General features: G+C 40.8%; 1 protein-coding gene across 2 annotated transcripts in view; it reads right to left on the bottom strand.

Moving 5' to 3' along the window:
- Positions 1-2,991: 2,991 nt before the first annotated feature.
- ANKRD50 (ankyrin repeat domain 50) overlaps positions 2,992-26,026 on the bottom strand; it is a 40,576-nt gene continuing 17,541 nt past the window's right edge. For both annotated transcript variants that reach the window (XM_041412015.1, XM_041412016.1), the window contains exons 3-5: positions 20,821-21,050; positions 8,912-12,459; positions 2,992-6,691 (exon numbers count right to left, since the gene is read on the bottom strand). In XM_041412015.1, coding sequence (XP_041267949.1) covers positions 8,915-12,459; positions 20,821-21,050 — 3,775 coding nt within the window. In that variant the 3' untranslated portion in view covers positions 2,992-6,691; positions 8,912-8,914. The remainder of the gene's footprint in view (positions 6,692-8,911; positions 12,460-20,820; positions 21,051-26,026) is intronic.

Below are 26,026 nucleotides of genomic sequence, written 5' to 3'. Positions count from 1 at the left end.
GCAAGGAAATCCTTATGCTTCAAATAGTATCTTCACTTTCTGCGTTGTATAATGCTCCTATGAACTGCTCCACATTTATTCCAGACCAAATGCTTTTGGACATACAGATCTTCACATACATCTTCCGGCATAAATCTACTCATGGCTTAAAACTTGTGTTTGGTAGCTGATTATCCAGTGGTCTTACCCTTAAAGAACAAATATTATTTATAAATTACAGTGCACCTTTTCAATCTCAGCCACTTGTTCCTGGTTTAGTTAGCACTGATTGACACAGAAAATATTAACGATAACAAAAACGTTGTCTCTGTGTTGGGAAATCCCAGAACCGCAAGCAGCTAGAGAACATTCAGAGAAAATAAATCATTGAAAATTTACCCTGTTGTTGTACTTCTCTATTCACATCTGATATTGGTCCTTGCTAATGACAGATTGCAGGGCTGGATGAATTTCTGGTGTGTCCTGAAATGGCTGTTCTTAAATCCATCATCCCATCCTGGCAAAGAGGAAAGACTTACCCTTTTTAGAAAATAGGCTGCATGTAAATGAGCCAGCAGTGTGAGCCAAAAAGCACTTTAGTATCAATTTAGGCACAGATTTTGCTACCTTTCCTCAGGTGAAGGGAACCACACTCTTCAAATACTACTGTGGAAGTGGATTGTAACTGCTGACATCTTGACCCCATGTAAATAAGAATGTCCCTGAATAATTCTGCTCATTAATTTCACATGTTAAAAAAAGTAATTAGCAAAAGCATTTCAAAACCAACTCTATCCAGTGCTCTTGTGGGAAATCTCGGCGCAAGCAGAGTGAATTAATCACGGTGTTACCAAGGCCAACATTGCAACAGAGTCGGAGCAAATATGCCTCTGCCTCGCTCTGGGTCTGCAGTGAACAGCTCTCGCAGCCAAATGAGGACTCTTAATTATGCACCCTCTAATCATCTCAAGATTTGCTTTAGCAGTGAAGTTTTTAGACGTGGCAAAGAGTGAGCTGCATTTTGAAGACTTCAGAGATGGCGTGAACCTTTCCTCCCTGCTTTCTTCTCATGCAACTAACCTTGTACATCACCCGTCCAGGTGCTTTTGCTCCTGCTCCTGTAGGGAGTTCAGCTGGAAGGGAAAGTATGCAACTTGGTCCTACCCAGCTTCTGAAAAACTTCTCTGCTCTGAGCACTGTGCCTGTAGAAGGATCTTGTCTCTCCACACCGTGAATACCATCAAATGACAGCCTTCAGAAGCAGGCATCCCCATTAATTCGTCAGCAGGCTGACAGCTAAGCTAGGCACAGGGGAGATGTGAAATGTTAGCACAGACAGAAACATTCAGACTGCTTTATCTCCCCTTCAATTCAGTGTTACATTAGCAGAAAACTGGCACCAGGACACAAAGGCTTGGCTGCCTGCTCAGTATTGCCTCTCACAAAGCTCTCACCTGTCAACAAGGTTCCTGGATAAGCCTGGATTTTTTTGGTTTTTTTTTTTTTTTTTTTGGAAGCTCTGATTGCAGTAGGAAAAATGAGCACAACTCCAGAGAGAGCTTGGCAAGCTCTCTCCCTGTGCCACGCTGCTCAGCATGGGCCAGACACAGCGAGGTGGTCCCTGGTCCCCAGCCCAACCATGCAGGAATCTGCTGGCAGAGCAGCCTCCAGAGTGCAGCTGACTCCTCTCCAACAGCTCCAGCAGCCTCCAGAGTGGAGCTGACTCCTCTCCCCCAGCTCCAGCAGCCAGCCAGGAGCTGGAGCTGGCAGCACCCAGCTGCACGGACAGCCTCCAGCAAGCTGCACTGCAAATGCACAAAAAGCAACTAAAAAAAGCAACAGGAAAAAAAAAAAAAAAAAAAAGGCAGGAGATGAGTTAATGCCAGACAACAGGTTATTCAAGGCAGCAGAATTGCCTAGTGCTGGGAGAGGCCCAGGGGCTTTTCCTGATGTTGTTTTGAGCCTGCTCAGTGACTGACAGAGCAAATGAATCCTCATCTCAGTATTTCTCCTGAGTTTTCTGTGAACTGCTTTGGGATTTACTGGCGAATAGTAACACCTTTCGTGAGAGCAGTATGAAAAAACAGCAACAGAACTATCACACTGTTATTAAAGCTGGAGCAAGACTGGAATGTGTCGTTCTTGGGGAAAACACCGTGGTGAACTGCATAGGCAGCATAATGGAAAATGGCAGAATAAATCATAATAAAGGTCCACTCTGTCATTTATAGATAAAATTTGGAGTTTTAAAGTCTCTCTATGAGATTGTCTAATGTTCACCAAGACATAACAAACACACAATAGCTCTGCTCACAGCCTTAACTCTAAGAGAAGAGAATTTTATTACTTATCATAATATTTCAAAAAAACTTCTTCCCTAGGAGATGTAGCCTTAAAAGTCGTTACATTAAAAAAGTTATCAGGGAAAATAAAAACCATAATCAACAACCAGACCCCAAAGCCTTATTCTTTCCCTGCAACCAGCAAGTTACATTTTGATTCTAAAGATCAATCTGTTTATATTGCCTACATACACATTTGGAGACTTCTTTATCAAAATTATTTGCCTACTAGATTTCTCAGTCCCATACTCTGTTTCTGTGACTCTTTGTAGCACAAAATGTTTAGGATTTAGATCAAGGCTAAACTCATTGCTGTCTCTCCAAGGGCCTCCAACTGAAAAGCTTGAGTTTGCTGTGCCAACCAATCTCAGTTTTCTTGTGGAAAACACATGTAATACACAAGCCAAATTGTAGCAGGGATCTCACAGAAGAGGTGAAGCATTATTTAATGTGATTGTGCATATTCCATACAATAAGAGATTTAAAACAGGTGTTGAATAATTTTATTTAAATCTTATTACAGTGCTCATCTGAAGAAAATGTCTGTCTCTGGGACATAAGAGAACTTATTCAAAGATTAATTCAGTGAAAATTCTTTGCTTCAATGAAAAATAGCCACTGAATTAACACATCTCATACTTGGTTATTTCAGACTGAGAACTTAACAAAAGAGGGTCAATAACTGCTGTGAGAAACAACAGAAATCCACAGAAACAAGTCAGCAGACAATGACAATTTTGCCATTCACCTAATTTTAGAAATCAGTTGAGCCATATGTACCAGCTGCTGGGATCTGTGTGAACCAGAATACCTGGGGGGTAAATCTGAAGCATCATTTGCAGAAGGCACAGCCAAACTCCTCCTGCACACTCAAAAACCCTCTGCAGAGAAATCATGGTGGGTCTACCATATGAAGTGAGACAAGATCACAGAGCCAAACGGTATTATTGCAAAGACCAGAAAAAGTCTCTCCCCTACCTTTTCTAATAACACATTCAAGAAAAATGAGAAGCCACTCAAAGTAAGAGAGCTTTTGCTCAAGCTGAAAATACTACAGAGAAACACTCATCAAGGCAATAATTAAAGCCCATTTGAGCTTGTTAAGAACTTACAGCAACAGAAATAGTTAATTTATTGGCCCTTGTGGTATTTACAGTATATCATGGCCACTTTAAACAGAAGGACATGCAGCAAATCTTCTCCTGCATATGCTCAAAGCCACAGGAATTAATGCCAGGGTCTGAGGTTGCCTAACCTGGGCTGCTTACTGGACACACACATCACGCTTCATTTAGTACTACACGAAAGTGAATCAAGTTTAATAACCTTTTCCTGAAATGTCCCAGGAAATGAGGTAGAAAAATTAAAACAGTTAGATGTCTGCTGAAAAGCAAATATATTTATTATGCACTTTAATATACACAGGGATTTTCGCTTAATATAATACAAGGAATAAAATAAAAATTTTACAATGTGAAATTCATTCAATGTACATTAAAGGCTATTTACAACCCACTCCAGGAAAAAACAGTCTATCTGCAAACCAAGTTAACTGAGGAGTTCAGATGGGGAATATTAAGCATAACAGACATTTGCATAGCAGAGTAACTGAGGAGGGAAAACACCTTTTTAAAGAAATGGTAATGTTTTCAATACTGATCACAGAGAAGACAAAAATGCATCAATTGTGCCTCTTTATCTCTTAATGCATTTCTCTCCAGATGAGTTTTTCCACATGCACCCAGTATTGATATCCATGTCCACAAAACAGTCTTTTTCCCCAGCTCTCCCATCAAGAATTTTGGATGTCTTGTGGAGATGACCTTGGAAGGACCAGCAAAATGGGATGAAGAGAAACAGGATTCCTGTTTTATTCAGGTTTTTTGGGTGGTGAGAACTGCTGCCCTGGCAGAAGGAGCTGTGCTGAGTCACAGCTGCACCTCTCTGCTCACCTCCACTCCACTTACAGATGGGAAAGGGCAGGGCAGAGGGAACAATGGGGGAACAGCAACTTTGCTTGGCACACAAACCCCTCACAAATGGTGATGCTAAAAATCACACACAACAGCAATGTGGAATTACACAGACCATCTGAGAAAATAAATGATTTAAAACAATTCCTGCCCCATTCCAAAGGGATATTCAAATGTGGCAGAATTGTCATTCTGAAAGCATTTTTGACAGGTCTACTTTCTGCTGATTTGGAGAGAGGGTTTCCCCAGTGACTGTTTCAAATGTAAATGCTATTCACACAAAACCCACCAGACTATCTGTAAGTTGTGGCCCCTTGTGAAATTGGCCATATTTTTACGTCCTCTGTCCACAAGGTGCAACTAATAACAACACAATAAAATTAAATAAATATAATCCCAATGACAGTCAAGGTCAGTAGAAAAAATGTTGGCATTCAGGGATCCCTTTCCACAGAACAAAACATACATCTAATCACTAAGGAAAGTCGTATTCTTGCACAGTATTGCAAATGTACTACACTTGAGGTTTGGAACAAGTCTGCTGAGAACATTTTGGTACTTTCTCTTTTCTAAACCACTAACCCTCTTAAGGCCATTCTGCCAGACTCCTGTTGTGTTTATTTTATAATTGTCCCACGGGGACAAGAAATTCAATACATGAAACATTCAGAATAATCCATATTGCCGCGTGTCAGCTTCTACCATCTAATTTTACTATATGCTGAATGCCTGACTATAAAAGATTCTTCTTTTACATTTAGGAAAGAGCAAATAAGAATGGAGGTATAAGATTTAAAAAAAAAAAAAAAGTATTCTGATGACAGTTGATCATAATAGCCAGACATGGAGCCCTTCAGTGCCTCAGAATATGCACTACATCTACATCCAGAGGCCATTCATCAAAGTTTAAGGATCTAATTAATCATCTATGAAAAATAACCTCAGCTCTCCATCATCTTATTTCTGGAATGATCAGAATTAGCGTATGAAAAAGATGAAACCCAAGCCTTTAGAAGAAACACTTGCATACAAAAATAGGCTTATTCTCTAAAGAGCAAGGCTGTGTAATGGTGAATAATAGAATATAGCTTGCATTTGTAGGAGAAAAGAACCCACTTTTTTCATTTTATCACTTGCGGAACTGTGCAAGTAAGATGTGCACATTCAAAGGGAAAACTCACACTGCTCACTTTCACAACAATGACCTTGACTTTGCTCTCTTCCACACAAGTAAAATACTTCTGCTGTAAGAGCAGGAAACCAGCTTTCCACTACCCATGGATAGGCTCTCCTGACTGCTGATTCACCGTGCTCCAGGTACAGAGACACGCTGGCTCTACCTAATCCCCATGAAGCAGTAACCACATTCATACAAGTTTGTGCTTTAAGGAGTTATTGTCTCAGGACAGGGCTAACTCAGCCACCTCTGCACTCCCCAGGCAACGCTGTCGCTGTGCTTTTCCACTGCACTCCTGCTGGGTATTCTCTCAGCCTCGCTCACAAAGGGTCTGTATTTTCCATGGTTTGCTTTACTGACATTCCCAAAAATAGTTCTTTACCTTGGAAAAGAGAAAGAGCTGTTTCTAATGTATAGAGATATACAAGAAAGCAGGATCAGACCTTTTAGCACCTCAGACATGCCCATATTAGTTACCTCATCACCGTAGCAATAACAGAGCCTATTGAAGTCCAAGTGTCCAAAATTTGCCTATTGCTTTCAGTGGTCCCAATCTGCCATCCAGATTTGGTGCTGTAGTACCAGAGAGTAGATTTTTGCCTCTTAAAAATCCCAAAGACACTGCAGGTGGCTGCAGTCCGACTTCTTTGCCACCACTGAACAGCAATTACACAGACAGAACACACAAGTACAGTATTTATAAAATACTGTTACAAGACTTGTAATTCTGGAGGGAACCTTTTGAAGTACACGGGGAACTGACAATACATGACAACAATGCAAATGTGACAAACTCGTTGCTTATTTTCTTTAGCCACAGAAAAATAAATACAAAAAGCACTGCCTTTTCCATAACACAGTTCACTGTGGCACATGCACCTCTACCAAGCGATCTGGAATAGGAAATCAGAATTCCTGGCTCTTACCATTTTCAGCTGTGGTCAGGGAAATACAGCATATATCTTTCTGCAATTAAAAAAAGTGCTCATTCTGTGTATTAAATACAAAGTACACAAAATAAAATTTCGAAGCAGAGAGGGTTATACTGAGAAGGCAGCCTGAAAATGTAGGCACGTTACAGTAAGTAAGGTAACTGAACTGTAGGAATCACATTCTTGAATTTCTAGGTGGACTAAACAAGCACTGTTTGCTTTCATCCCAGCCAGCTGATAAATCATCGGGAGCAGAAGCGCTTCTGTTCACAGCATCATGGAATCGGCCTGGAAGCATAAAATAAAAACACTGAGCTTTGAAACAATCTGTAACACAAACATCATTGTCAGAAATGAAGCTGTATCATCCCTAACTGAAGTCAAAAGCACACAGCAACAACCTGATGAGGAAAAGTGTTTCCTGCCCAGCCCCAGTCCTGTGATTGTTTCCCTGTGCTCTCTGCCATCCCAAGACCCTACAACAGGAGAGCTTCCTGGATATGCTGGGAAGCAGCAGCCAGGGAAGGAAAGCCATTCCTGTGGTGCTCCCATGGAGTATTTCTGATGTGATTCCCCACAGGTGACTCATTTATCCACCAGTCAGGGAAATTACCCTTTTTTCTGCTTGAGATTTGGCAAAAGAGGAGGTAAATTACAGCCTGTGGTAAGCAATTCATAATCCACAGAGAACTTTTCTAAACTCCCATCTTTAGAGTGATGCTCAGGGAAGTGTTAAGAGAAAAGCAAAAGGAATAATCTGTTTATCCACACCTCATTTTTTAGCCATTTGCAAAACCAAAAACTTCACTGAGAGAAACCCTGAATTTTCAGTAACACACCATTTGTTCCAGACAAAGCAAAGCCAAATTTAAGTATTATATGTGGAATGTTCAGATTTCTTTATATGCTGTTTATATTTTAAAATCAAGGAAGATGGAAAAATTCACCAAAACCAGTCTTTTGATGACAGGTCGGGTCAGATGAACACATTCTACATCAGAACCATGCAATGGATTTACAATAAAGTATAACATGAAAGCAAGCGATGAACATCAGGTGGAGGCATGTAAGAGTTAGGAAATACAATCCTTAATTACATGTTTTAAAGTTTTACAGAAGCAGGAAAAAAATTACAAATAAATTCTAATCCTGTTTGGGCATGATGTACTACTGTGGGAATCCGAAGTCCTTGTAACTTTTATGAAGATTTAAGGATGTTGCTCTCCCAGCTGATGATTCCTCTCTATGCCTGTTCCTGCTGCCCTGCCCCACAGCTCATCTGACCCTTTGGTAAAATTTGCATTTCACAAATGTGCAGGCTTTTGTGCAGATGTTTCTGAAACACTGTATTGTTTCAAACATTTTAAGTGAACCAAAATGCCAGCCCAGCAGGATCCTGACAATATTCTATAGCTTTGTAATTCTCCAGGGACCTCAGCGGTGTCTACAGATATATTCCACTAAAATCAATTGCCAGGACATTTTGGGAAAACGCCTATTTATGTGTTTTTAACAGCTGAAAACCTTCCATGTGTGGATTCTGCACCCCCTTCAACTGTCCTAGAAACACGCTGTCTCTGATGACCTGCAGCAGAACTGAGTCAGAGCTGGCAAGAACATTTTTGTTCTAAGGAGCAGCAGCCTGAGCTGTCCAAAATGCTGCATTCACACACAAAAAAAAATGTTTTCAAAAATAAGTGAGCAAGTGATAAGAGGTAGGCATACCTCTTATTCTGCTTCTCTGAAATTCCAATAAAAAACATATTAACACATTCCAAACACCCTAAAAAAATATACACCTCAAAAGGAAGAGGGAGAAAAATAGAACTATTTTAGCTTACTCACTGACAATTCATGTCTGAAAAAGAGACTTATAATTACTTTATCAGCTTAAAATTCAGTACTGGAGAGGAGGTTAGATATCTAAATGACTGATTAAGAAGAATAGAATGGTCAGAAAAGTAGTACCATAACATAGATTATAATCTTGCCGTGAGAAAAGCCACCTCTTTTATGGGAGGATTACCTTTACAGAAATTTAAAATCAAAGCTTTAGAATAGTATTTCATACTTATAAGCATATTCTCCTCCTTGAAATCCACATTCAGAAAAGTGGTTGCCCATAACTTTTAGGAACATTCAGAAAGAAGGTTCTGAAGAGCATTTTCATAAATAATGAAATAAAGACTGTATCTGAAAATATAATGAACTGAAATTCTCATCTGTCCTTATATTGGAAAATCAAATTCCAAATCAAAGTCACCTGAAACTCACTTATCAAAGACAGTGGGGAACAATTTGAGCAACTGAATTCAACAGACAACATGACAGTGATCCAATTCCTCTATGGCTGGTGCTTTTAAATAACAGCTAAGGAAATACTTGACAGGTTAAGATTTTAACATCCATCACACAAGCAGTCATGATGGTAAATGATAATAAAATGTCATTTTAGCACATTTTAAATGAAATGCAGGCATTTGGTTCCTTTGTGACTGGGTAAGTTACCTCTTACAATGGTGTTTCCTTCTTGTAGTTGAAGCTTGGGTCGCTACCTTCAATCTGAAGTTTTAAGGCTTGCTTAAGGCTGAGTTCTGTCTCTGCGGGGGGATAACCTTCCAACACATCCTGATGCCCTCTGTCCTGCACTGTTCGTGGGACAGAAACCCTGCCGAGAAAAACCTGATTGCTCTGAAGATGGTAATTTGGATTTGTCATAATGCCATTTCTCTTCTTCTGCTCCCCACTCTGTTGGTGAATCAGGAACTGCTGCTGAGATCGACCAACTTCTTGCTGAGCTGGAGGGACCAAAATTTTGCACTGTGGCTCTGGTGGCATTGATTTCAGTGGCATGCTTGTGCCAGATTTGGCAATAGGTACTCGTTTATCAAACTGAGTCATTTCATACTCTAGCACTTTGGGTTGGGAGGAACTACTCTGCTTTATTTTTTTTCCAGCTGACCCAGACTTGCTGGAGTTGTCTGTTTTGCCCCCTTTGTTCACTTTAGTTGATTTCAAGCTAGGTTTCACTTGGCTCCATTCAAACTCACTACTGGGTGAATTATGATTTTGACTCAGGGAATGAGTTGTGGAAGAAGGGGAAACAATGGACTGCCTGCTTCTGCTGCGTGGCAGGGAATGCTGCTGGATTTGCTCCGTGAATGACAGGCTGTGGAAACTATCGATGGGAACTGTCTGAGCGGTGGCCGTTGAGGACGTGGTGCGGAGAGAAGAATTTTTGGAGCTTTTCAGGGAATTATTTGATAAAGATGACTTCTGACGGTCAACCGTAGAATCGGGAGACTCCGAAGGAGAACTGAAGGCGTGTGCAGGCCCATTGGACAATCCCCGCATTCCAGGCTGCATGTCTCCTCCAGTACTCCCTGAACTGTTTGACTTCATGGTTAAGGACTGCATTTTAGAGGAGACTGATTGTAAGGGCTTCTGCTCCATTGTGTGGACTGGAGACGGAGTACAACCATTCAAAGTCGATGCACCATATTTTTCCAGTAATTTGATAATCTGGGAGTGTCCATTTTTGGCTGCAACCCGCATAGCAGTGCGCCCAAATTGGTCAGCGTGATTGGGATCAGCACCATGCTCCAGTAATATCTGGACAACGTCAATGTGCCCCTCTTGGGCTGCAATGCAGAGTCCAGTAGCACCTTGATTACAAGTGTGGTCAACCAGAGCACCATGCTCGATGAGAAGCTGCACGACCTTCACGTGGCCTTGCCACGCAGCAGACTGCAAAGCGGATCTCTTCTCGTTATCTGCAGCGTTCACATCAGCGTGGTACGTTATCAGCACCTGTACCATCTCCAAATGGCCCTGCCAGCAGGAAACATGGAGTGCTGTTCTTCCTTCAGCATCGCTTGCTTCGACATTTGCACCATTTTCTAAAAAATACTCAGCCATTGTAAGCTGGTTTTCTAATGCTAGGATATAAAGTGTCGGCCGGCCATCAGCATCTTTGTAGTTCACATCTGCTCCATGGCTGAGCAGTAGCTCTACTATATCTCTGTGACCTTCTAAGGCAGCAACCCGGAGAGCATTTCTCCCATCGTAGCCTCTCTGATCAATGTTGGATTTATTTTCCAGTAACATCTGCACACAATCATAGTGACCTTCCTGTGCAGCTAATATGAAAGGTATCCGTCCATCATTATCAATTTCATTTGTTCTAGCACCTTGTTCTATAAGAGCTTCACAGATCAACCTGTGACCTTCAAAAGCTGCCATGTGCAAAGGTGTCCAGCCTGCATCGTCTCTGTGATTTTCATCTAGCCCCCTGTCCAGCAGAGTCCGTACTACTTCAACATTGCCCTGCGCAGATGCTATGCTCAGGACCGTTCTACCTTCACTGTCAATGCTGTCAACAGCTGCACCCCAAAACAAGAGAGTATTCACCACTGAGGCGTGGCCCATGGAGGCTGCTGCCAAAAGCGGCGTCCGGCCGTTGTTGTCCGTGTGATCCACATCAGCTCCTCCTTCCAGGAGCAGATCAACCACATCCACGTGTCCTTCATAGGCGGCCACCAGCAGCGGTGTCATGCCATCCTTGTCACAGTGGTCGACTTCAGCACCGCGGTCGATGAGGAGGCTGACCACCGAGGCATGGCCCTTACTGGCGGGCACGCAGAGCGCAGCCACAGACAGCGCCGTCCTCCCGTCCACGTCCTCGTGGTTCACCTCCGCACCGTGGTCCAGCAGGTGCTCCACGATCTCTTTGTGCCCCATGTAGGCAGCCGCGATCAGAGCCGTCCTGCCCTCGTTGTCAGCTTTATTAACTTCAGCCCCGTGCTGGAGCAGATTCAGCACGATATCTTCGTGCCCTCCCCAGGCAGCCGCTCTCAGCGCTGTCCGGCTGTCGGCGTCGGCGCAGTCGACTTTGACCCCGGCGTACAGCAGCGCGGACACCACCTCCGTGTGCCCTCCCCACGCTGCCGAGCGCAGCGCCGTCCAGCCGTCGTGGTCCGTGTGGTTGACGTTGGCCCCACAGCCGATGAGGCAGTTGACCACCTTGGTGTGGCCCTGCCGAGAAGCCAAGGTCAGCGCTGTTTGCCCGTGGGCGTCTTCGATCTCCAGATCCGCTCCCCTCGACACCAGCAGGTTGACCACGTCGAGGTTGCCGCTGTAGGCTGCGTTGGCCAGCAGTGTTCTCCCGTTGGAATCGCACTGGTTTACGGATGCCCCGTTGTCCAGCAAGGTGCGGATGGAGTCCTCCCTCTCCAGGGCCTGCCGGACGATGCAAGACGTGCGGTCGTCTTCGCTGTTGACGTGGGCACCAGCCTTCACCAGCAGCTGTAACACCTCTTGCTCTTTAGGAATTAAGGTTGACAGGGAGTCTTTGACGGGTGTGCCATTCCATATCATCCACAAAGCCAGCTCTGAAGTCTCCAACTGTAAATTAGAATTAATGAGATGCAATGCAAACTCTTGAGCTTCTAACGGCGTTAAATCCTTTGCCCGGCAGGTGTAACTCATTGCCAGCATTCTGTGTCCCTCTGCGGCGTTACACAGGTATTTCTGTGTACAGTGCTTTACATCCAGCAACCACTCCGCAAAACTGTAATGGAACAAGATTTTTGTATTTCCAAGGCCATCGATAAGGACTTTGGACAGGACATCCAATTTGCGCTGAAAGTCTTCCATCGTCAACGTCATGTTTTTGGTCCACACCGCCTGATACAATTCCGTGGTGGTCAAGGGCCTGCAGGCTGCAAGAATTACATTAAGGATGGGCTGGACCTTTGCAAACTGTTTTCTCACAAAAAGTCTCTGACAGAGCCAAAGGTAGAGGCCATTTAATGTTCCTGGAATATCACGGATCTCCCGTAACATGATAAAATTCTCCACAACTCCATCTAGGACACGTTCCAGATACAAAAAGCAGCCGCTGCTTTTGATGTGAAGCTGATTCAGCATTTCTGCTGTTTCTTTTGTGAGGTGCTGTCTCAGGGCTTCTTCCTGATCCAAACGATGCAGAATATACTGCTGCACATCTTTCACAATGTAAGCTTTTCGGAGGTCGTCCAGACTTATTTTTCGAAAACCTGTTGAGAGGAGAGAAAATTGTAATTATTTCTGATCCAGTTCTGCTTAACTCAATGTTGAAAGAAGAGTAAATAAAAGCCAAGACATTTTTGGGTGGGGAACACCCACAAGAAAATATTTTCCCCTCTAAACACAGTGAATATAAATTAATTATAATAGCAGAAAACTTTGATAATTAGATACACTGTTATCATCATCTATTATAGGAAAAAATAGGTGCTATTAACAAAAATAATATTGAAAATCACTCTGAATTAGGCATTGTGCAGCTGCTTTGGACACCATTAAACACCTAAGCAAAACCATCAAAACTGCAACCGAAATAAGATTATTAAATATTGTTATGTTATTAAAGGAACAATCCCTTCTCCAGTGTGGTTAACAATGGAATTCTAAGTAATTTTCAGCTATTTAGATTAAGACAATTATTATATTTATTTAATTAGAGAAAAGGGTGTTCACACGTGCTGCATATGCATGATCAAATGTATATAAATCACTAACTTGACCATCACAGCTTCTTTTAGAAGCTTTTATGATACAGGAGAGACACTCAAAAATAGTTTTAAACATCTTCAGACCTCTGCACACCAAAATTATCTAATTTTTGCAAATGACGACTGAGTTCTAGATAACCACCCTGGTTCTCTGGTAGGTGACTCATTGTATAAAGACATAGGTTCTCTCGTAATCACATCTCTGTTTTTCCAGCCTGTTTACTCTCTAGAGGCAAAAGGGACATTATTTCACACACACAGACTGTGTCTGTCCCCTCCCCACTCAAGGAAAGGGACACTGTTCCCAGCAGCATATGCAGGGAAGTTCTCTGCGCTGCCTTAGTGGCCGGAAGACTCTCAGGAATGGGGCTGAACCAAGGCAGAGCTGTGTGGATACAAGGCTGCCCCTGCCATTTCAAACATTTGCTCTGGTGGGGCCAAGGTAAGCACTTGATGAGGACCTGCCCTCCCTGATTAATGACACACCGCGTTGTTTGAACGCTGCTCTTGTGGAAGTTACGGGAAAACCACAGAGGTCACGGAGGCAGCAGCTTCAGTGACTGCATTTTGGGCCAGAACTGCACCTCACTTCTCCAGGGACAGCTTGTGATCCCTTCCTTACAGCCAGCTCAGCTAGTCAGACACAAAACCAACTACTCATCAAACCAAAGCTAAGTTACTAATCTCTAAATTACACGGAAGTAAAAGCAACATTTGATCAATGTGTTCAATTCAATTCCAGCCCCATCTCTATGGGAAAAAAAACATTAAGTGAGCCTCTGAAGGATGTTGCTTTTAGATCTATATTTTTATTGTATCTAAACATTGTGGATCAAACTGCTCAGTCTGTGAGGTTGTTCTGACAGCAAATTCAGGCTGGTAACAGAGCTGTGGTTTTTGCTCCCCAGTGGCTTCAGCAGAGGTTCTGAATGTCCCGTTAAGGTCACTCTGTTAATTGTTTAGTCTACATCAGCACTGTACAAACACCACAGATGAGAACAGAGTCCAGCTATGGAAGTGTTACTAAAATATTTCTGCTTCCCTTAGTAATTATGGAAGCACTACAAACAGGACTGAACCAATAGAATACCTAAAACAAAATCATGCTTCTCCACAAAATGAAATCACTGGAGAGGACACTTTTGCACAGTCAGTTCAGAGAATAAGACTACACAAGCAAGACTGACTACTTGAAGATTTTTTAATTAAAAGGCCAGGAACAAGAAAACAATCTTTCTCCACTTGGCTCTAAAATGAAACACAGAAATAGCTTTATCTACCATAACATGCCACAAATTCAAGTAATGTCCTAACCTGACCTGTAGGATGGCATAATTCATTGCTTTACTATGTATTTTATTAAAATATTCTGTATGTAATTTTGTGAACCCCTTAATACTTGCACATAACCCAAATAAAAAACTTTGCTGAGTAAGAGCAGACAGTGTCCTGTGATTCTGCAGATCCCAAGCTCCCACTCAAGTGAAAGGCTGTTTCTAGGTCAGGATCATTCAGAAGACACAGAAGTGAAAAAATAACACCAAAGGCAGGGCATTGCTTGGTGCATGGACCCACAGTGACATGCATCCAAGGAGCTGTAATTAGGGACAAGTGTCCCTTTGCCTGGCTCATGTGTGCAGAGGGAACAGCTCTGTTTTGCTCAATCTGGAGCAAACACAACCACCCTGCTCACTCACCCTCCTCTGAACTGTCCTGCACAGATCTGTCCCCGTGTCTCCTGGCTGAACAAGAACAGGCAGGGAGCTCTGCAAAATCATTCTCTATGTCTTTAGACCTAAGTGACCCTGCTCACAAAATCCCCAACCTCTCACATTAATCCCATGCCCACATCCTGCCTTCCAATATATACCTGCAAACGTAAGCTATTTTTATTTTTACATGGTTTGAGTGTTTTTCCAGCAGTGGATTTTGTTTCCCCGCAATGAGAAAAGCCCCAATAGACTGGCACAACAGCAATCCTGAGATTTCAGCTGATGTTCAGTGTTGCCTGACTAATGATTACACTTCACCTCCCCTGACTCCCAGCCTTCCCAGGAAAATGTGCAGTGACAACTGTTTAAGTGCCTCTGTCTTGGTAACTGTATCTCCGCTTCAAAAACAAAAGACTCTTCCTCGTCTTGCAAGCATTCTTTGAAAAACAGTTTTCATTTTGCTTCCCAAAATGGGTGGGAAATTGAACAAAAAAAACCCCAAGCCCTTCAAATAAAAAAAGTAAAAAAGGAAGGGTTTGTGTGATTGGCTTTTTTTCTCCCCTTTAAATGATGTATCAGTGCCCAGAGAAGCTGTGGATGCTCCATTCCTGGAAGTGTTCAAGGCCAGGTTGGATGGGACTTTGAATAACCTGGGAGAGTGGAAGGTGTCCCTGCCCATGGCAGGGGGTTGGAATGAAATGATCTTTAAGGTCTTTTTCAACACAAAACATTCTAAGATGCTCTGATTACTTTGTTCCATACTAGAGCTAAAAATATTACCCTGATCCATTCTTACCTGAGATACACCAAGTATCTAAGCACTTCAGACAGGTAAATAAATTTCAGAAGGCTTCAGAGCAGTTTTAAACTATTTGATTGGCTATATGTTTATAGAAGCCAAAACCTGCCTTTTCCCCCATTTTCTGCAGTATTACCATACATCCTTTGTTAATGAGATCCTATATATTGTATCTGAAAGTAAGCTTGGATAGCAAGAAGCACATACACCCATACAGACCTTCCCACATCCCAGGGATGAAACACCCTTTAAGGGCTGTGATGAACAAACTGCCATTGTAGCAGAATTTTGGACATGAAACAGGATGTTAATTTTAACCACTGCATCAGGCCATACTATAATAAGCAAATAATTCAAAAGAAGCCTTATAGATAGAACTGAATTTTTTTAAGTCTGAATTTTTTGTTGCTAGCTTGAAGAAGGAAAACAAAGCTATGTTATTTTCCCCCAAATATGTGCCTAAATGAAGCCATTTTACATTTCCAAACAAAGCTCCTGCAAACTTGCTTTTCAACCCTGCCCCATACAATAAGTCACGTTCATGGACAAGAAGTACCAAAATATTAAGAGAAAGCTCATTTTGTTTCAGATGCGTTCCCATGAACTACTTAAGCTCAGCAAAACAGAAGTTACAGTAGACAGAACTTGCAATCCCACGACCCTGCTTCTTGCATTGCTAAAATTTTTTTTTTAGAACACATCACTTTCAACCCAATGGGAGCTCCAATATGGATTGTTCTAATTTATTACATTTCTGGCAGTTCTGTAAACAAATCTGTTCCAAATGTATTCCTTGGCAAGACCTAGGTTATTCAAAAGGGGAAAAGAAGTATCTTGATTATAAATACTTTTATAGCATGTCAACCTTTTCATACTTTAATAGTAAAAAAGCTATTAACTAGCAAGTTTCAATACTTAGAAATATCCTTCCACTTTCCTATCTTTAAATGGATTTACATAAGCACATAAGAGAAGTTTAAAATGCATTTTAATGTATTTAACTGAATGGTAAGCTTTAGAGAAATCCAAATTGTCACAAACATGGCAGTAATTTGGCATTAATAATTTATGCTGCTGATCTAAACACGTGTTGAATTAGGTACTTCTGTGGCCATTTATGCACATCTGCTCAAAAAGAATAACTTATCCAGCAGAGTAAAGGGCACCTGGAGACTCAGGCAGCACACTTAGCTGTTAGTGCATTTGCAGTATATTGTGCATTACAAATTTCTCTGCCTCTTCTGCAGGTGCTACGAGACACTGAGGCTGAAATCTGCTGCTCTCAGTGGTCCGTGTCACTGCACAGAGGTTTATTTAATTAGATCTACAGGTAATAGTCCATTTAAAACAATTTAGTCTTCCCTCTTTAATTACAAGGCAATTAAACTCCAAGTTCACACACAACTTTTTACAAGGAAATATGAAATTCCCTAGTACAATGCCTTCAAAGTGGTAATGAAAAGAAAGGACACAGTAATTAAAAGCTCCCTACATTTTCCCAAGCATTCTAAAGAATTTTTCTTTCCAAACCTCAAACCTAAACAAGAAATAAACTTTTTCAAAGCTTCAATATTAGAAAAGTAAATTTCACAACCACATAAATATATAGTTTATTTTTTACAGTAAGAATCCAACTCCCATAAAGACTTCAAAGAAACATGAAATCACCCAAGTAAATCCCAACTTATAATGAAAAATTAGAGGACAACTTAGATTTTTTTATTTTGGAAGCAATCTCTCCTGAAGCAGTCTCATGCAATCTATTTTCTAGAATGGCAGAAATGTTCAGCTCCAAATCTGGCAACTGATTTAGTTTGGGGATTCAGCAATAGAACTAACTTAGTAGCTCTAATCACCAGACAGTGAGGTTTCTGAGAGAAGCTGCACTGTGATTTTTTTACTGTATTTCGCTAAGATTTTCACTTTTTTGCTTAGTTTTAAATTTTTGGGAAGGCTGTAAGGAAAACAACTCTGCACATCTATTCAGACCAGTAAAGAGTAGAAACATGAGAAATACATGTTCCTGAGATTTCCAATCAAGAACAAATTTGGATAAACACCAACTCCTAAAAGTTCCTGTCTGTCTGGAACTGAATGACAAATTAAAAAAAAGGATGAGTGAAAAATGGATGACATTGTCAGTTCCTGCCTATGGACAAGTGGGTGAATGGAACTTAAAAGTTGCCCCTGAGGCTAAACAGAACCCTTTCACCTCCACTTTCGGTTTTTTATTGAATTTTCCAGTACCTTTCTGGTATTTGTCATTAACCTCATGAGAACTATGGCTCCCTGAGATGTGACCCTGCACAGGTTGTGCTGCACTGGTGCACTCATGCCTCATGCATGAGAAGGAATTCTTTGGAAGAATGTCAGTGTTTAACTGAGGGGTATTATCAAGCCACATGCCACAGATACTTGATTTATGTGTCCAGCAAAAAAAGAAGAAATTAGATAAATGCCTATTAAAAAGAAGCCTTTTAAAACCATTCGTACATATGTACTTTTGCCTACTTACCTTTATGCTGTTAATGAGAAATTATTTGCTGTTCACTTCAACTTATCTATGTAAAATTGCCTGATTTTAAAATGCCTCAAGTTCTCCAACTAATATGAGGGATTTTCAAAACAGGAAATTAGTTTTGTAGGCACGACTCCTATGCTTTCAAAATTTAGTCTCATTTTAGAAAAAGCATTTGAATTAGCTCATTAGCTAAAAATGAAAAAAAACCCCAACATTTTATGCTCTGTGCCAGTTTCATGTTGGAAAGGCTGCGTTGATGTAGCTGCTTGAGTGCCCACACTTGGAGCCAAATGATAAACGATGATGTGGGAGACAACGTGGATAACTATGGGTGCAAGACAGAATTGTTAAATTTAGGGGAAACGCCATTAGGGAAAGCAAGCAGGCAGCATGTGGCAGCTGGTGACAGAGCATATGAAGAGAAGGCAGTTATCTGTCCGTCTCCTTTTTTAACTCATTTGGCATTTGCTCACTGTGGAGGGTGACCGCAGACTCAGCCAGGCATCATCTCACATGTGGTTCATATTTTTGAGGTTGTCTCTGTAGCCACAAGAGGCAAAACTTTTTTTTTTACTTTTTTTTTTTTTTAAATTAATGAAAGCTGAGAATCTGAGCCAGGGGAAAAAATCCGTAGCACATTGTGCTACTACAGAATCTGGGAATACAGAAGGGCCCAGAGCACAAGCTGCAGCAGATGCAGGCACAGCTATTCAGTTTTCATAAATAAGTTGCCACCAGAAGTGAAAGAACAAAGAGGACCAGAACAAACACCCCTCCTCCTTTTCTCATTCTTAAAGAGTTCTAGGGATGATTATTCATCACTGGCAGTGTCAGGATGACAGTGGGTGAGAAAGACTGGACTCTCTCTTCCATGTCATCACTATTTTAGGCTCAGGAGATGCTTGCACAACTCCAGTCTGTACTGCAGACCCAAAAAAGAGCATCATCAGGACAAGGCCACTGCAGAAAGCCTGCTTCCAATCATTGGGAACACTTTGCTGACATGAGAGCTAAACCTATTTGTCAGACAGATTCAGAAGAATTTTTCAATGAATGAAAATTTTAAGTGAAAACAGATACAAACTCACTGCAAACAAATTAATACTGGTCAATGCATATTTCATACCATACGCCAAAACTTTTTTAACAGAAAAAACTACAAATGGGACACATTTTCCAAATCAGTTCTGAAAGGACGCCAATCTCTCTCACCAAGTTACAGTGCAACTGATTTTTATTTGGTCCAAATACTTATTGTTGATCTCCATTTCTGCCTGCCCACCAACTAAATATAAATAGCTTTAAAAATTGGCTGAGCTAAAAGTAAACATTCAAACACCACAAAGGAGGAGAAGAGTTTGCCCCACTAGAAGAGTTAATGTCAGTCAATCCTTTGCAGGCCGCAACCTAAAAATTTGCAGTTTTACAACACCAAGTTGCATAGTTTCTGAAGTTAACAGAAGCTTCAGCCATGCTCCCATATTCTCACTACACCTCCAGCAAACCTGAATATTGGCTGGTAACAGGAAAATCCTCTAACAGTGAATTAAACGGGCAGCCATCACATTGGCTGTAATGTCACATTTTCCTTTCATAGTGGCTAAACCACAGCTGCCTTCAAATAGACCCTAAAATTTCTTCTCAATTTGTATCCAATTCTTTCTTTGCTGTTTCTTTCCCACAATGAAGATGGGATTATAGTATCACACACCAATTTCCTTTAAGCTATTCATCAAGTCATACTCTGTGGAAATGAAAAATTAACTCACTGGAATTAAAATTTATTTTAAAGGCATATCCATTAGTTCTGCTGATTTTTCCTGTCAGGAATTCCATCTGGAAATATACTTAAAAGACAACAGCAATTTTTAGGGCTAGTGTGAAACACTGTATGATTCAATGGAAAGGAAATAGGACTGTTGTAAGAAAGTCTTGTCTGGTTTTTTGGCAATAACAACGTATCTAATCAGCCAAAGCCTGACAAAACTATTCCCATATGAATGCCTGAAGGAGCCCTGTGAAGCCACCCCGAAGTTTCTTTTAGTTGTCACATACTCCCAAATACCAGTCTTCATGTCTGCCTCTGATTAATACAGTACTTCATTCCAAAGTACAATTATCCCATTAACCTTCTGCCACTGTGGAAACGAGCAAGTCTATGGGTCTAAGTTCTATAATCACATTTTTTGTCCTAATTGTGTCCTCAATACACACAGGCTTTATACATAGGCCTGGAATCCAGTCCAGATATTGCCTTTTATTAAATTTCAGACAACTTCCAGTAACAATGTCATTACGGTGAAGAAATGTTCTCATGACACAGTAAAGCCTGGATGAAGAAGCTGTAAGAAGTTTTTTTACTGTGCAACCTTTTACAAAAGCACAGTCCAAGAATTCACATCTACATTGTTCCTCTCTCCCATTTCACCTTCAGAGATTATTATCCACTTTCTGCAAACATGGGGAGAGATTTTAACAGCAGATGAAAGAAAAACCTTCTGAGGTGGTAAGGAATGGGTGTATGCATCTGAAATACTTCTGCACTTACACATCACCTATGCTGTTTGAAGCTTCCTAAAATGAGCAAAGCAAGAGAAAAACTCAAGACACTGTAGAGAACATGGATGCTTTGCAAAGATAAAATTCAACTCTAAAATGCTTGGCTGATTTAAGCTTTCCATAGTCCTTGGGAAACAACGACGTGTGTTTTTTAGAATTACCATTTTTGCTATTGTCATTTTTTAGAACTAAGCATGCAGCAGTGCTTCCCACCATCCCCAGGGCCTGGTAAACACAACATCCTAGGTACAGGTCCTGCGCTCTGTGCTCACCTGTAAACATTTTTGTAACAGCTTTACTCTGCTTGCGGGCAGAACACAGGAGGAGCAGCCAGGGAGGGAAGAACTCGAAGTGGCTGGCTAAAATCTCTGCTATCGTCCCAGACAAACTTGTGGAAGTCTGTTCACCCTCAGAAACGTTACAGCCCTCGTCCACCGAGTCCACCAGCATGAAGAGGCTCTGCTGAGGGGGCTTCATTCCCAAGAGAGGCAGCAGAATGCACCTGGAAGGAACACAGCACAAAATCGGTGTTTTAAATGCATTTAACAATACATTGACTGTCACAGACATCCAGGACTAAGCTATGCTCAACTTAAAATGCAAAGTTACTTTTTAAAAATAGTCACCATGGAAAATATTGAGGTAGACTAAACTTGATTACTTTGAACAGGCAGTGATGTAGTTCTTGGTTGGGCACCATTACTTTTTCATGAACTTCTAATTTATAACAATACTTTAAAATTATGTAATAGTTTTCAAGGCTAATTAGAAGACTTGGGGGAAAAAACATTGCTTCACTAAGAAGCTACTTGGTCTAAAGCTTAAGAACTTCATTACTGTTGTCTCTGCCAAAGCTGTTGCTACTGCTTATCAGAAACTAATAGTGAACAATAGCTGGTCATGAAACAAAAATCTGAAAGACACATGAAATATCAAAGCTCAAAGAGTTCAAGTCAGAATGAATAACACTATTACAAAGAACAGAATTTTTGCCATACCTTCACAAATAAAATGCAAATTAGTAGCAGACTGAGGCATTTGGTAGTGACTTTGATGTATTAGCTTTTATTTATATTGAAGCTGCCAAGCTCCTGTTACTGGGAAAGGATTATCTGCATCCCTGGGATGCAGCTCTAACAACACATCCAATTGTGTGGCTAAAAATTTCAAATTTGCATCTACTGTTGCTCTCTTTAGCAGGTGGTTCTTAAAAATATACCTAACTGCATTTACATGTATCTTTAAATAGCACTACATAACCATCATGCATCTATTCAGTATTTCCACACTACACTACTATTTTTTGGGAAACTTCATAGTGATTTAGGCCTGTAAGTTTCACTAACTAAATTATCTTTAAATACACTTGGCAAGTCAACTTTGACTTTATAGTACAAAGATTTGGAAAATGAAACGAGGTGAGAAAAATACATATCTGACAGTTTATTCTCTGTAAATTTGCTGTTTGCACATGTCCAGAAGGCATACCCATCATAAGTATTTTTTGTTTTACTCAAGACCATAATAACCTTTTTTCATTTATTTTATTGAACAAATTTACCTTCAGAAGACTTTGGTCAACACGTTATCACCTACCAAGCATTCAAATGGGAATATAACAAAATCCTGCCTGCTAATGCAAGAACATAACCCACTTCAGAAATTATTCAAAAGCCTTGTTAAGGAAAGGTTTGGTATTTTCTGGTTTTCTGACTGAGAAAAAAGCAAAATGGAAATAGTGGCGCACTTTTTACATCTGACAGTAACAGTAGAATCTAGCAGAACAGACTAGGGGGGAAATTTCCCCAGAGGTATAAAAAGGAAGTACAGACTACTTGTGATCTGAAAATATTCAGTATTACATGGATTTTAAAACACGTCCTTCCCCCCTTTTTTTCAGAAGCACAAGACTTCTGGAACTTTAGTAGTTCCCCAGCTAAGTACTCCTTCAGAGGATGCCTGATGTACAACTGCAATCACTGCCCACTAAGCTGAGAAGTTAAGCAGCTACCAATTTACAGAACAGGAAATTAAAGTAGCCATGAGGTTAAAATTACTTTCCCAAGCGATGCCAATCCCACAATGAAAGGAGGCAGTTGGAAACCACCACATTTTCCAACCCTTCCCCCACCAAAATTCTGCCTTGCCCCCTCAGCTATTTGTGTCAAGGCATTTTTCCTGCAACATTTCTTGCCCTATCAAAACTAATTTTCTTCTCGTACAGTTCTCTGTATGAAATTACTTTTTGAGAATGAATGTTACTATGAGATATGAAGAAATGGTAATGGTTATCTTAAATTAAAAATCTCACTTAAAATCCATGTCACCCTAACAAAATGCCTACGAAATACCTTAGGAGCATCCAGAAATATTCTTGTGTCAGTTTTTACCTGTTGGGAACACCACCAAGAAAAGCAAACAGTCTTGTATGGGAAAGATTCCCAAATCACTCTGCCTCTAATCAGGGTTGGAAGCAGATGTCTAAGGAATAATGTAAGCACTGGGCAAGCACTAGAAGACCAAATTTTACCATTTTTCTCAGCAACCACTGCTTCCAGGGACTTTCTGAGATTCAGCCTTTGCGTGTAACGTCCCTTCACTGACCACACTTCCACAGGTCTGTCCAAGTCTTGTAGGAACTGGTTTAAGCCTCTGGCATTCACAACAGCAAGGCTGTCTGCAGCTTAGCTGCACACTGCATGAAATAACCCTTCCTTTTGTGGTTTAAAAACCAAAACGTCCTTGTTCCATTTGATATCCTTCAACTTCTGACTAAAAGAGGCAGTGAGCAGTAATGTCATATTCCCACTATCTGTGCCATTTGTACCACAGCCTCTCTGAGCTATTTTTTCCCAGGCAGACGAGTCCTAGCATATTGAAGCTGCTCCACAAAATGCTATTCCACAGCCCCTAGTCTCCCTGTGCTCTGCTTCTTTCCACTTCACAAAACTTGTATTTCTGAATCTTAACATAATTTAAATTCCACTAGGAAAAATATATGCACATAAGAAATGAGGCACAATGACTTCTCCCAGGTTAGAGCAATATTAATAAAAGTGTGGCATTAACAAGATATTGATCAGGCTTTCCTTTAAGTGCCCTTTAAAAGGTTTGATAAAATTCTGTTCTTCCGAGACACTTTACATCACGAGTTCAGAGTGGATGCCAAGGAACATAACAATGAAACTTTTCGGGAAGTGCTGTGCTAATGTGCCAGAGACAGTCCCATTATGTGACAGCCAGGGGATCAGCCCCAGACAGCAAGGGGTTGGGAAAGGCAAGTCCTGCCTGACCAACCTGATCTCCTTCTAGGACACCAGAACCTGCTCAGGGGATGAGGGGAGACTGTGGATGTTGTTTATCCAGACTTTAGTAAAGCCTCTGCCAGCGTCAGCCTCATCATCCTCCTGGACAAACTGGCTGGATGGTGGAGTCCTAAAGAGAGGTGGGGAAGGGAGTTAAACCCAGCTGGGGGCAAGTCACAAGTGGTATTGCCTGGGCTCAGTTTTGCGGCCGGTTCTGTTTGGTATCCTTATCCCTGACCTAGACAGGGGCACCGAGTGAACCCTCCCTAGGTCAGCCTCTTCTCCCAAGATATGGTTTAGTGGTGGACTGGGCAGTACTGGGTCAATGATCTCAAAGGTCTTTTCTACACCATCCTATGAGTCTGTGTTTGCCTCAGTAACACGACTTAGTAATTCCACTCCCCTTCCATTTCTTGATTACACAGGAAAATAACATAAATCAACACGGAATTAACAAGGTCTTTAAAGCACTTCCCTCAAGGGTGATTCATCTACAGATTGTTGTAACAGATTGCTTAATTGCAGAGTGCCTCTCAAAAGATTGGAAGTTGATTTTCTTTACCTTCTGAAAGGGTAACAGCTTTATCTTTACAACTTTTATATTTAATATAGATATAAAAGAGGTGATCATTAAAAAAAGCCCCAAGTTAACCTGGATATTTGTAAAAATACAAAATCTCCAGAGAAAACAGCACAATTACGTATTTTAAAAGCTGGAATGCATTTTAATGGCAACCTAATGACTTACTTATGCAGAGCAAAGATGTTTTACATGCTCTGCAGCAAACAAGAATTCCTCAGAACAATGAGCCATCCCATAGAATTCTTCAGGATTGCTACTGAGCTGACTGAACCCATGCAAACATGATTTTCCACACATGGAAGGAATATATACAAGCTATGCTGAACTTCTGCTTCTAGCTGGCCTTGAGATTTTGATTGGATCCACAAAAACACAAAGACACAACAGAACAGAGCAGAAAGACAGCGGCGCTGTCCACAAAAGCTGAAAAGAGTCACAGTGGAGTGCACATGCTTATTTTAAAAAGAAAAAAAAAAAAAAGCAAAAACATTGCCAAGTAGCAATTAATGAGTGGCTCTAGGGGTAAAAGAAATCGTAACGTGTTCCTTGTATTTGACTGTCTCTGGTGTGTAAAAATTCAGCTATGTCCCACTTAAATTGGGAGTGTAGCATCCTAGAAGGGCTCCTGTTTCCCTACCCTACTGCCAGCATTCTCTACTGACAAACACACAGAACAAGTGTATAAAAATCATCTCCTAAGCAGGCCAGAAGCCACAGGGTCAAAAAAAAAAACAAAAAAAAAACCAAACAAAAAAAAAACCAAACAAAAAAAAAACCAAACAAAAAAAAAACCAAACAAAAAAAAAACCAAACAAAAAAAAAACCAAACAAAAAAAAAACCAAACAAAAAAAAACCAACAAAAAAACCCAAAGAAAAATACATCCACTACCCCTGATTTGTCAGACTCCAAGTGCTGCTACTTTTAGCAAAGCATGACATGCTTGAAATTTTATGACAGAAATTACATACTTGGAAATCTGCTGTACTACTACTACTGAGCTCTTACCTTTCCTTTTCTAAACAGTGTAACAATGCTTTAACAAACTGCTTCTTGGGACACCTCCCAAGATATTATATCTCAGCATTTCCAACTCGTATTTCTGAGAAGCACCATCCCAGAAATCTGCATCAGGAATTTACAAACTCTCTTCTTTCCAAAGAAAATTTGTAAAGAAGCGTAACATCGTTATTCCACACACAGCCTCCTCCTGCTTTTTCCCAAGTTTCTACACCAGATTCCTTGAGGAAATTCACCAGCTACTTGTCATACACCTAAACTTTGCATATTGATCAGGAATATGCCTCTATATATATTGGACTGATGTCTTTGTGATTATGTATTTATATACAAAGAGTTTAACAATAACTGGTGTGTAACAAAGTAATTCTCCAAGCACTCATCTCAATCTTCAGAAAAGCAAACAAGCATCTTCCTTCTTGTAAGTGGTTTACAACATGATACATCACAGCCTTTTACAATGTGATTTTTAAGGCACTTACTTCCATTTATGTTGTATTGGCAAATATGGAAAATGAAGTGCACAGTGAGACTGCAAATAAGCCAACTATATTTACATAGTATTGCAGCA

Source organism: Onychostruthus taczanowskii, unplaced genomic scaffold, assembly GCF_017590055.1.
Source record: "Onychostruthus taczanowskii isolate IOZ18803 unplaced genomic scaffold, ASM1759005v1 scaffold38, whole genome shotgun sequence".
Classification (NCBI taxonomy): domain Eukaryota; kingdom Metazoa; phylum Chordata; class Aves; order Passeriformes; family Passeridae; genus Onychostruthus; species Onychostruthus taczanowskii.
Note: the sequence above shows the minus strand (reverse complement) of the source record. Positions and strands in the feature narration are given on the sequence as shown.